Raw genomic sequence first — 12484 nt, 5'->3', positions numbered from 1 at the left:
AGACACAACAAAATTATTCATGTTTATTAACAAACTGACACAAATGACATGGACAAGGAATTGCTCTGCATTAGAAATGACTTTGTACAATGACATGCATGAACAGGAATGCTCTCCACAACTGATTAAGGCTGAAAATGTCAATGACAATCAACTAAACAATCACACAGTCAGAAAATAATAGGCTTAGTGATCACAATGCTAAAATGACAGCCTGAGGTAGATGCTGAATATGTTTGTGTGCATGTGTGTGTGTGTGTGTGCGTGCGTGCGCGTTAACTGCGCCAGTGTGTGTGTGTCCTCAGTGGGCTGAAGAAGGGGTGCCACAGCGCCTCCTCCAGAGTGATCCTCCTGCAGACGTCGTACTCCAACATGCAGCTGAGCAGGTCGAAGAGCTGCCGCTCGTCCTCGCTGTCCCTCTGCATGTACTGCTAAGAGACACACATGACTGTCACTTCCTGTCACTTTCTCATGCCCTAAGTTGATTGGTTGATAATGACCAGAGTGTGGCGTACCTTCAGCGGTTTGCAGTGTGTCCTGATGTAATCATCGGGGGAGCTCTGCTCGTCCCAGTTCAGACGCTCATTGTGTACATAATGCTGCTTCCTACACACAACACAGACATAAGGCCAGTTTCAACTGATTTTTCACATTATAATCCTTCAAACACGCGCCAGGCAACATAACATATTATTTACAATTATGATCAGGGAGGCTCTGATCAGGAGGAGTAATATAATGATATATCTGATGATTGTTTAGGCAGATGATCAGACAAGCTTCAATTTAGAACACATCCCCAATCATCTAGTCACTAGTGTGTAGCCAGTTGGCAGACACTGAGGTTGACCTAGACACTTTGGTCTAGTTCCAATCCGCCCCCTGAAGACTCAGGCCCTGAACCCTCACTGACTGAAGTGACAGAGTGTGAGAGTCTGTGAGGGTCCAGATGCTGTAAACATGAATGGAACAGCACTTACCCACTCTCACGACATGTTACCATGACAATAAAATGTTGTTGACTCTGCTCTTGGACCAATAATTTACGTACTTTCAATACGCACAAGTGTGAGGGGGACGGACTCAAAACAAAATGTTCCTGGTTCAGATCTGATCAAATCATCATCAATAATCACAAACTACACACATTAGCTAGTACTGACTGTAAACTTCTTCTTTTCTTTTTATTTCTTTCTTTTTTTGGGCTCCTGTCCATTAACAATAAAGAGAGCGGCGGAACTCTCTCTGTAAAAAGTGTGTTAATTTACTTTTTTTTTTTTTCAACACTCGCATTCCGATGGCATCCCATGTGTTTGACTTCACGATGCTATGAACTGTGGGTAATTTGCTTACCCAAAGTCAGCATCGGTGCTGACTTACGGTGAGGGGGCAGTAAGGGCTCATTCACTGACTCACTGACTTGATGATCTGACAACGGAACAGCCCTCACACACTCACGGACGTCAGTGAGTCCGTGAGGGGTCGGATTGGAACTGGGCCTTTATGTGTGTGTGTGTGTGTGTGTGTGTGTGGTTACCTGGTCTGTCTCAGCAGGTGTGATGGAATCGGTCCCAAGACTTTCTCCATCATGGCCAAATGTTCTTTACTGTTGTGAGTCTGAAACAGACAGAGAGGTCTCACTGCTGTTTTTCTATATACAGTGTATACATGTGTGCGTAGGTGTGTGTGTGTGTGTGTGTGTGTGTGTGTGTGTGTATACCGGGAAGAGAGTTTGTCCCCGGTAAAACTCCACGAGAACACAGCCCAGACTCCAAACATCACATGACTGGTTCCAGCCCAAATCTGAGCACAGACGCACAGTTAAAACAAAGAATAAAACAAAAAGCAAGGCTTAACACCAACACACAGGTCAACTCAGCCCAGTTTGGGGTTTTCAAGAGAGAGAGAGAGAGTGTGTGTACCCAGTATGACTTCTGGAGCTCGGTAGTGCCGTGTCGACACCAGAGATTCATGGTGTTCGTGGTCGAATGTAGCCGTGCCAAAATCCACCACCTTCACATCCAGACTCCTCGGTTTCCTCTCCTTAAATACAAACACACACACACACACACACACACACACACACACACACTCCTAAGCATCCTTTACTATTTGGTAAATCTTTTAGTTGGTATTTCATATGAGTTTGTTACCGTCTCATCATTGAGCGCGTCGCAGTCAGATGACACAAACAGGATGTTCTCTGGCTTCAGGTCTGTGTGTGTCAGCTTGTTACGATGCAGGACTGGAAAACACAAACACACCAAAAACACACGCACACACACATATTACTATTATACAACTATATAGGCCTAACTACAAAAGCTTCTCCCTCAACTTGTGAACATGGTTTTTGAACAATCAACATTGTCACCATTGATCATAATGTTATATTCGTTAACTTTAGTAGTGTTGTTTGTTGTATCTGGAACAAAATACTATTTTGTGTTACTGTTAGTATGATGGACTTTAAAGCTCCATGCACTACGACACAAGAAAACACATACCATGACACAAAAACATAAATTCAGGGAAACATCTTCATCGATTTGCAATAGCTGTGCTGCAAAAACTCACAACACAACAGAAGTGTTTCCTAAGGGATACAAAATGGTGACCGACAAGGCTAAAGACTTATGCTAAGCGAACACTGCTAATTTGCAATATTATATTACTGTAATCATGTGACAATTTGATAAACCAAACAATCTCACTTAATTTTCACACACCACTGACAGGTAGCCATCTGCATAACCTGATTACATGTTTATGTCTTTGCATATGTTTTCTTTAGTTGCAGAGCATTGAGCTTTCAGGACCACCGTAGGTTTTTACATGTTATTTATTCTATGTGTGAGATTGTAGTGTACATGTATATAATATGATGTGACAGTCCCATGAATTTGATGTATATTTTGAATTGTTTTTGCTCTATTGTGTTTGCCCGGTGGCTGCAGACAGGAATTAGCAAATTGCTCTAATCTGGTGCAAAGCGTCTTATCTCAGTGAGATCATTGCTCAGTCCCTGAGGTCAGAGGTCACCAGGGGTTTAGGAGGTTGATATACTGTAGATTCACACACTGGACTCACAGCAGACGGCTCTGAAGATCTGGTAGGCCATGCGTCTGATCTCCTCCATGCTGAACGGCAGGAACTTGTTTTGCCGCAAGAAGTCGAAGGTGCTGAGGCCGAGCAGCTCGAACACGATGCAGATGTGACCGTTGTGGTCGAACCAGTCCAGCATCCTCACACAGGCACTGGCAGGAGAGAGACGAGATGATATAAAAGGGTATAAATGGTTATACTTTATAGTTGGAGTAGACTTATTCACGTTCTGCTATTCTCACAATCTGTTGTCGTCATCCAGATGGTTGATCTCCTCCAGCACTGCGATCTCAGACCTGGCCACTTCACGGAAAACCTCGATGTTTCTCACAATCTTCACGGCCACATGCTCGTCTCTGTTGACAGGTAAAGAGTTAACTGCACTGATGCAACAGTTCACTTCCATTCGGTTGACACTACGGCTAAACTGCTTACTTGTCTCTATCAACACACTCCACCACTTTCCCGAAGGCTCCTGCTCCCAGAGTAGACACCACTTCGTCTGTGGAAAAACACACAGACATTAATGAGGGTCATTGGTGTGGGCAGTAATGTACTGAAAGGTTTGTTCAGTGGTCAATGCAAAAAAAAGTTAACATCGCCACAACGTCATTGGTCAAAAGGACAGACAGGACAAACTTCTTTATTTTTAGAATATTAAGATAAGATGACTGTTGAGCCCCAGCTGAACCCGGCCTAAATGTGTACTAAGGGTTTTAGTCATTAGATGTAAGTGTAGTCCTGCGGTTTATCAGTGTAGTAATCTACTAGCATTTTTTTCTGCACCAACAATGAGGCAACACAAATAACAGTAAATGTGAAATCACTGGTGAAAAGTTGCCTTGCTGTTTGAAATTCAGACAAGAAAAGAAGGAGTTCAATACATCTCTCATTCATCACGAGGCCGATGTCGTAGACCAGGTGGCCCTCTTCGTCGTCCTCACAGCTCCCTCCCTTCTGACCCTCATTCACTCCATCATCACCAGCACTGACAGTGCTGTCACCAAGAGAGGTGGACTCAAGGCAGAGCGATGTTTCCTTGGAGTGGATGAAGTGGAGGGATAAAAGATTGGGTCCACATATGGACAAGACAGTGCACAGGAAAGAAAGAGAGATCTGATATCAGTGTCTGTTGGCTTATCACAAGAACAGACAGTTTGAAGTTACAGTAGGTCACATCATGAATGGAAAACCATTAAGTGGAGGAAGAAAAACCTGGGTCAAGGAGCCACATAATCATATAAGAAACGTCTAGTAAGTAATAAACTTGTCATTACACACAAAGATTTCATCTTAGCTGCTGTACTTTTATAACTGTAATTAGATAGACAATTCACCAAATATCAACATTAAAATAGTGAGATCACGTTTTATTTTTGAACTCAACAAGAATAATCGAAAATACTGAACGACCCAAATCGGAGAAGAGAGGGAGAAGGAGTAGAGGTTAAATAAGATGAAGACTATCGTACCGAGTTCTCCGTTTCTGGGGTGATGCAGGGGGTGTGCTGATTAAAGCTCCCTGACTTTTCCTCGGAGCGGAGGTCTATTTTAGGGTTGTCACCCTCTACCAACAGAAAGAAAAACAGAGAGGTGATTTATTGCAGTGTGAATACATTCAAATCAGTCACTGTGAATACTTTCATCAGAAGAACCTACATCACAAGTGGAAATGTATGTGAAAACCACACATCCACAAATAAATTAAATCACACACACACTAGTAATACAATTTGAATTTAAATTGTACTGTAATGTACTTCCAAGAAGCTAGTTACAATTTAATTGTGGAGCTCTTATGTTATTTTTATTTTTTTATGTTTAGAAGGGCTAATGTAAAATTTCTACTTTAAACACAGCTCCCTAAAAAGAAATAGTAGGCTATTGTTAAAGCATAGAAATGGCCATTTTAGGTACTGTTATGCATACTGTAATTATTCACTTTAATTACCTCAGTTGTTTGTGATTCTTTAAATTTTTGTGTTTTTTATGCCCTGGTTAAATTAATGCTTTGTCTGTTTTAAGTAGCCTAGTTGTCTGGTAAAAAGCACTGAATCATGGCAAGTTGATGCTAATCAATAAAACAAGAAATTTGGTGCCATTAACATTATTGTATGAGTAACATTACCTCCTCTCCAGACACAGTTGTCGTCCTTAATTCCCATAGTGCTGCTGTTCACAGTGGGTTGTGTGATGATCCCACTCTGCTCCTTCTTTTCCGGCCTCTGGAGGTCTGATGATGACTGGACAGAAACAGACAGGCAGAGGGGGTTTAGCTGTGAGCCAGGGTTATCCTCTGTGGTTGCAGCGCTTATCTCAGACTCTGACAGGTGCAATAGAGGTAAACTGTTGATTAAAATTTTAATAGAAATGAAAGCAGCAGCAGTTCACAAGCATAAAACATATACAACACATTCATAATTAGCCTATGCCAGAATTATACTATGCTAACATAATGTAGTCTGTTAATGTGTGAACTTAGCTAAAATAGTATTTTTCTAATGCCAGAAGAAATCTCTTTGTTAGCATTAACACTAGCATGCAACCAGTAGAATTAGTCCAGCGTCTTCAGCAACATGTAAATTCAGATCGTGGAGAATCATCATGGTAACTGGGGTTAATCCCCAAGAGATCAACATCTCTAGTAAGAAATATCATGGAAATCAATCCAATAATAACTGAGGTATTTTGATTTAGACCACACGACTAACAGACTACAACAAGTGACACATCTGTTAACAAGCTGTTAATTGCTGGTGTAAGTAAAGTGGTTTTAAAATGAGCAGTATAACTTACGAGAACTGCTGCTGCACTTGAACGAGAAGAGTAAAGCGGTGTCTTCGTCTGTTTCCAGTTGCTCTTTTTCACTTTCTAAAAGAAGAATGTGTCATGTGTCATTTGGAAAAAGATATAAACAAAAACTGAAATGTCACGTTTTGAAACGTGCAGCAGCTTCACAGCTCGTCCTCTCTGCTCTGCCTGGTATTCAAACTCTCCTTCCTCCACAGTCTTTGATGCACAGGGGGCAAAGGTTTCCCCCGTCTCCTCAGTGCCTGTAGCCCTCCTCTCTTTTCAAAGCTATACATAGTGTTAGGGCCCCTCCAACCTAAAAACCTATTGGTGTCTCTATCTCCTGGGCTTTCCCTGGCCTTTTTGGAGAAAGCGATAGTTTTGACCCCCCATCGAGCTTGGCAGCTTCCACAGGGGTGAGGAGACAACATGAAACTAATAGTCCCTGTGGAGAAATTAGGCTTTTAGAGCGGTCATTGGATCTGTCAGTAAGATAAACAAGGAGAGTGTTGCGTGTTTAACACAATTTTCAATTATATCAACACATATCACAAAGGAATGCACAAGTGCAGTCAGGAAACATTGGAGGTGTTGGTTATATTACTGACTAGTAAAAAAACACATTTCAAGTCTGCCAATGTGCAGGTAATACAAGACACCTGAGAAAGTCAGCTGTAATTGTAGCAAATAGTAACATAGTAATAGTAATAGTAATAGTAAAAAAGCTAAATATATACATATATAATATACATATATGTACTTATGTACATATGTACAGAAAAGTAAGTAATACCTTACTAATGAATTTCCCTTTGGGGATTAAGAAAGCAATTTGTATTCATATTTGTATTTGTAAAAATAAAAGCACAAGCTGGAGAGTCCACAGTCAGATGTTTATCCTACTCGCCCAGAGTGATGACTCCAACAACACAACACAGAATGATGAACACAAGAAAAAGGTCTGAAAGTAACAGCTTACAGGAATGCAGGTGACATCTCATGTTTTGCTCACGAGTCAACCATAAATCAAGGTTGCATGGACTCTGATGTCCTGCTGCCATCGATACCACGGAGGAAGCTGCTCTCTAAAAAATGTGTTAAGTTTGCAAATTAGCAGCCGAACTCTCCACAACACTACAGGGAAGTGATTTAATGCACTGAGACTAAAACTGAACTGTTTGGGAAGAACATGCAGCCCTGCGTACAGTGCAGAAAACACCATACCTTAGTGGAGGAATACTTTGATCTAGGGCCAAAAAAAGGCCTCTGGATGGTTCCACATAGTGGAACTAGTTATAAACATCCAAGAGGTGGAGAATGAAATTCATTTTGTGTTCTACTGTCCTTTCTATGACTTTATAAGACAAAAATTGTTTAGTAAGGTAGATCCAAATAACGAATTTGTGTGGTTGGACGATGCTGAGAGGCTAAAACATCTTTTTCAGTTGAATACATTTACATTTTCTTTAATTCTTGAAAAGGCTTGGGCAATGAGATGAAAAGCGATATATAGTTGAGTACTGAAAGTAATCTTAAATTATTTATTTAAGTGTCACACTTGTGTGGCAGGTAATACCAACAAGAAGGACTGTTTAATTTTTTTGTATTTGTCATTAAATGTGTCTTGTAATCCCATATGGGATGGGCCACAGTGGTGGCATGACATTCATTCATTCATTCATTCATTCATTCATTCATATAAAAATATCTTACAGGATAATGTCAAGATGTTTCAACCACTTACACTTTCCATAAACACAGTGAATGGTTATTTAATTGCCTGTGTAATATTATCTTAAGCACATTGTGTGTGTCTGTGCCTCTGACGTACATGAAGATCAGATCACATTTTAATGTAGAAAACAAGGTCACTGCAAAGGTCACATACTTTTTCTTGCCACTGTATCTTAAGAGCCTATTTCCAGACTTTAGTACTCCAGTACTTTCTTCCAACAGCTGGGCAGTTTGTGGGATTGGCTCAAAATAAACAAGTGTGACCATGTTCATGGCCTTGAAGGAGCATACCATCCAGTACAATGGTGGGGCTCAGGGATACGGTTTTAACACTCCTCCAATGATGGATGAGCCACAACAGGCTCTGGATACACATAAAATACTTGTTAGTAAAACTAGATCATTCTTTTGGTGGCTGATTGGTTGGTTAGTTTTTGGCCTGACAACAAAAAGTACTTAATATTATCTTAAAATTCAAGAGGCTAAATCAGATTTTCTATCGATGATTGACATCATGACAACAGCACGTCCACAACCTCACAGCCTGCAGTATCAAATGCAATGACACACGGATCGGTCGCATTCACTTGACCGTGGCCATCACCCTTGTCGATGCCTCTACTGTATCTCAGCGCAACGAAAAACCTCTCGCTGTCCCCCTACCACAAATAGCAGACATGCCATTCACAGCAGGGGAAAATGGAGGAGGTGTCTCTCTCCCTTCGTCTTATTTCTTACTCATCTTTTCATCACCTCCTCTCCATCTGTGCTCTATGCCAACACTTTTGCTTTGTTCTTTTAACCTTGCAACAAGTGAGATGTCAATACAACAAATATTCCAATTTCTACACATTGGAGAAATTAAAAATGCTCCAGTCTTTTTTTCAGTATAATTTTACTGGAAAACATAGAGGCACAGCAACAAAATTAGTAAATCTTAAAAAACACTGACCCCATCCACCCAGGTAAATAAGCTCGAAAAAAAATCAAGCAAGTAAATTAAAAAAGTGTACTTTCAAAAATACCATAGTACCTTATTGTACCTTCATATAACTAACTGTAAATGACTCAAATTGTAAATGAAAAATACCCAAGATGTGTTTAAACACAATATAGTTACACACACTATACGATTATTAGATACTTTTACCATCCAGTTGGTAGACTTTTAGTAGATTTACTAGTGACTCCTCTGCAGTTTGGTATATATAGATTTCGCTTAGACTATCAGGATATAGATAAGCACCACCACATAGAATATAAACTAAAAAACCAAAGATGTATTGTGAGTACACCCTGAGAGGATCACATCTGTGAAGAAACACACCTCTTATTAACAATGTACAGTTCTTTAAGTAGAGACAAATTAAATATAAACACATAAACTATGTATTTACATGTTTTGGTTGCCTGGCCTATAACATGCCAGGGGACTTTGCTTTTTATAGCCAACATAAGGAGTGTTTGCCGTTCCAGAGCAGGGTTCTCCTTCCCCCTCCCTTCATCAGAAATAGCTCTTTCTGCACGCCGCCTTGCAGCTCCACAGCGTCTGATCGACTGCGCTAAGGATGACTCAATCCTGCCGACAGTTGCCACTCACTTAAGATCCCTCCAACACTCACTCCTGACAGGCCACTGCCAGAAGTGTAGAGAGGGTTTCACTCTTTAATGGACACAACAAGGTACTAATATGAGTGGAGTCAGGAGGCCAATTCCCACTGCAGCCAGTGGCAGGTCTTGATACATCCACTTTATACAGAACGCTGTCAAAACTTCACTGGTGTCTTTCTTAGACTTTCCTCTGTTTTTCTAAAGATCTTCAATATTTCAGTAAACCTGTGTGGTGTCCCACAGGGATCACTTCTTGTCCCCTTTGAGTTTAAATAAAATAAAAAACAAACTTTTTCAAAATGACTTAAGATGCTGATTTTATCTACAAAACTAAACATCTATTCTGATCTGTCCATTAGTGATGGAGACAGAACTGTAAGCTTGGTGACTGTAAAACGCTTTACATCCTCTAAATTAAATGCCAAAATTCATTGTTTGTAATCTTGTCATATGACACCTTAATCAGAAGGACATACTTGATCTATCTATGCCTTTCAAATAGCTCAGGTTCAGGTTTAGTGGCGCTCCAGTTAGGGTTAAGCAATCTTTGTTTTAGAAAAAAATGTGAAGTCAGCACACCGTTGTAGCTCCTCAAATGTTTTTTGTAGCCTATAAGATCAACGTTTCGATTACATAGGTCTTCGTCAGGATCGTGACGAAGATCTATGTGGATGAAGATGTAAACATTTGTGTATGACGATCTAAACATTTGAGTAGCTACAACAGTGTGCAGACTTCTCCCTTTTTTCTAAAAGTCTGTTTGTTTGTTAGTCCTGCACCTGTAATACTTTGGACGTATGTGCTCTAGCCTACTGTAATTGTTACCATGGTAAAAAGAAGCATTACTGGGTTTAAGGTAAAGAAACAATAACTGATCATGATGAAAAGGAAGAAAGGTTGATTGTCAGTATAAAGTATAAAAAAGGAAGTCTGACATTCCTCTGTCTGTTGACTTGCTTCTTAACAATACAACACTTAACTCCTCTGCTTCTCCGGATGGACGGACGGTAATTTTCTTGTACCTCATCCTGTACTCATTTTTCCATATTTGCAGAAATTTTAAAAACAATTTTGGTAGAAATCTGGCACTTGCCAGATTCTCATATATCACCTACAAAATAACCTTTTTTTTTGGTCTTACTTAGTGATTTCTTTTGTCATGGTTTAGTGAATACCTGCAGTTCCTCTGAGGACAAGGTTTTCCTCTGGACCATTTTGCTCTTTCTGTGTAATTTCCAAGTGATACAGTTAGATTCAATCCCAATGGTTGACATAATAAATAAACAGAGCTAACTGAAAAGGATTAGCAGCGCTTATCGGTCTTATTTTAACAGTTCATACGATATGGCTGTATGGAAATACACTTGATTAAATAAGTCTGTAAACTGACCATCACACACTCTATCAATGCTAACTATGCCTGCTCACCACACTGCAGAGTGCCGAGCGCAGTGTGTTCATTCATGCAGCGAAGTAAGGAGACTAAGTCACAGCCTTAAAATGAAGCGGTAGCCTAACACATGAAGCTTTGCATCAATTGAGTTTCTGATTAACAGATAAAACCAGATTAGTTTCCAGTAACCACAGGGAATGAAATGTTGTTGCAATCTTAATACAATTAATGCATATTTTATAAAGTTTTTCTTGTTGTCTTTACTAAATGTAAATGTGAAAAACACTTCAGGCCAGCTCTACATGGTTAAAATGCAGACGTACCGCCAAGACAATGCCTTTAATAGACATGGTGGGTACACAGACATACATACATATGATAAGACACTCAAAACATTTAAATGTAATGTCCAATTATCACTACGCATTAACACCTTCCTTTCTTTGTGTGTTTTTGATGCAAATGCTATATATTTGATGACATTATTTTTAAAGCTTAGAGTTGTTTTACTGTATCAGTGCTCACAATGGCAACTTAATAAAACCTCTCTAGTTTCTGAATAGTAGCACAAAAAGTGAGTTGAAGGCTACTTTCATTCGATAATGCCACTTCCTTCTTGCAGAAACCAGACATGAGTCAAACCGTTGTTGAACCAAACAGAAACCTGCTGTTATTGTTGATCAGTGCAAGCAATCTTTCTGCCTACCTGTGTTATTGTTGAATCTCTGATGTTTCCTGCTGCTCAACTTTGTTGGTTGTGTGATATTTAGGTTCCTGCTGGTCACTTTGAGCAGCGTACCCTCCTCTTTTCCTCTTCGTCCACCTACACCAGCCCCCCCTCAGTGGGAACCTAAAACGCTTGTTGCCATGCTTGCATGGCTGCCAAACAAGGAGCCAGAAATGGTGTCCGAGGTGCAATCAAATATTATGACCCACAGAAAACCAAGACGTGGACATTCCTTCGTCCTTCTAAGCAGTAAAATACTAAACCAGCAGCAGTGAAAAGAGACACGGGGACGGGGAGCTGCTCCAGGCAGCCCTAACCCATGGACTGACCCTGAAGGAGCTCTTCTTTCATTACACAGGAGAAAACATCGTGTACTGTGTCCAGCCTGGAGCTGCAGTGCAGGATGATGCACGAGATTTTATGGGGTAGTCCATGAATGATACTGGAAACCAAACACACATTCATCTCACACTGTTCTACCTTGTAAACACACTGTTACATAACAGCTGGCTCCACAATACCAATTAATAAACTTAATTTATTAAGCACCTGTTCATAAATACATGCTGCTCAAACTACTTAACAACAGAGAAATTACATGCACCAACAGGAAAATGACATTAAAAAGTTGTTTACTTGCAAATCTTAGCAAGAAAGGTGGTGACACATGGAGCTGGTTAGCATGCAAACATGCAGTCAAAGACAAGCGTTAGCATGCTTATATAAATTGAAGGAAAGAAGAGGGTCAGCTTGCTAACTACAACCCAAGAAAACAAGGGATGGAAGCGAGTGTTGTTTCCACCCCTGCAGGTAGCTCGTAGTGTGTAAAGCAATGACGCTCTATGTTGAACTCCACTCAAACTTTCTGAAGCCAACAGCTAACAAGTTAATGCTGCCACAACACCACAAAACTGAAGGTCCATATCTTCCCCATGTTGTTGTTTCTATGTGATCACAGTCAACAAGCATTTGTAGAGACATGTTTTCCCCCTCTTATTATTGTAGCTCTGCATAGATAGTTTGGCTACCATACAGGACTACAAAGGGCTACATTTGCTATGTTCATTGCACTGAAATGCAACAAGTAGCCTTTCTTTTCTTTTTTTTCAGCTAACCAGCTCACT

At 40.3% G+C, this 12484-nt stretch overlaps 1 protein-coding gene across 3 annotated transcripts; it reads right to left on the bottom strand.

Moving 5' to 3' along the window:
• LOC146974731 (dual specificity protein kinase CLK1-like) lies at positions 1-11594 on the bottom strand. 3 transcript variants are annotated; one of them, XM_085798338.1, is made up of 14 exons: positions 11340-11594; positions 5902-5976; positions 5234-5348; positions 4578-4672; positions 3990-4143; positions 3541-3607; positions 3348-3461; positions 3091-3257; positions 2154-2245; positions 1923-2043; positions 1721-1803; positions 1538-1617; positions 516-606; positions 1-431 (listed from the first exon to the last, which is right to left on the bottom strand). In XM_085798338.1, the coding sequence occupies exons 3-14, from the start codon at positions 5268-5270 to the stop codon at positions 276-278; spliced, it is 1257 nt and encodes a 418-aa protein (XP_085654464.1). In that variant the 5' UTR covers positions 5271-5348; positions 5902-5976; positions 11340-11594; the 3' UTR covers positions 1-275. The 3 variants fall into 3 exon arrangements, with proteins under 3 accessions (XP_085654464.1, XP_085654465.1, XP_085654466.1); XM_085798339.1 differs by having other exon boundaries at positions 1-428; XM_085798340.1 differs by having other exon boundaries at positions 14-431; positions 1923-2040.
• Positions 11595-12484: the final 890 nt, after the last annotated feature.

This window comes from Trachurus japonicus, chromosome 14 (genome assembly GCF_045865225.1).
Source record: "Trachurus japonicus isolate A0001 chromosome 14, Traja_1.0".
Taxonomy (NCBI): Eukaryota; Metazoa; Chordata; class Actinopteri; order Carangiformes; family Carangidae; genus Trachurus; species Trachurus japonicus.
This window is presented reverse-complemented; position numbering and strand designations above follow the sequence as displayed.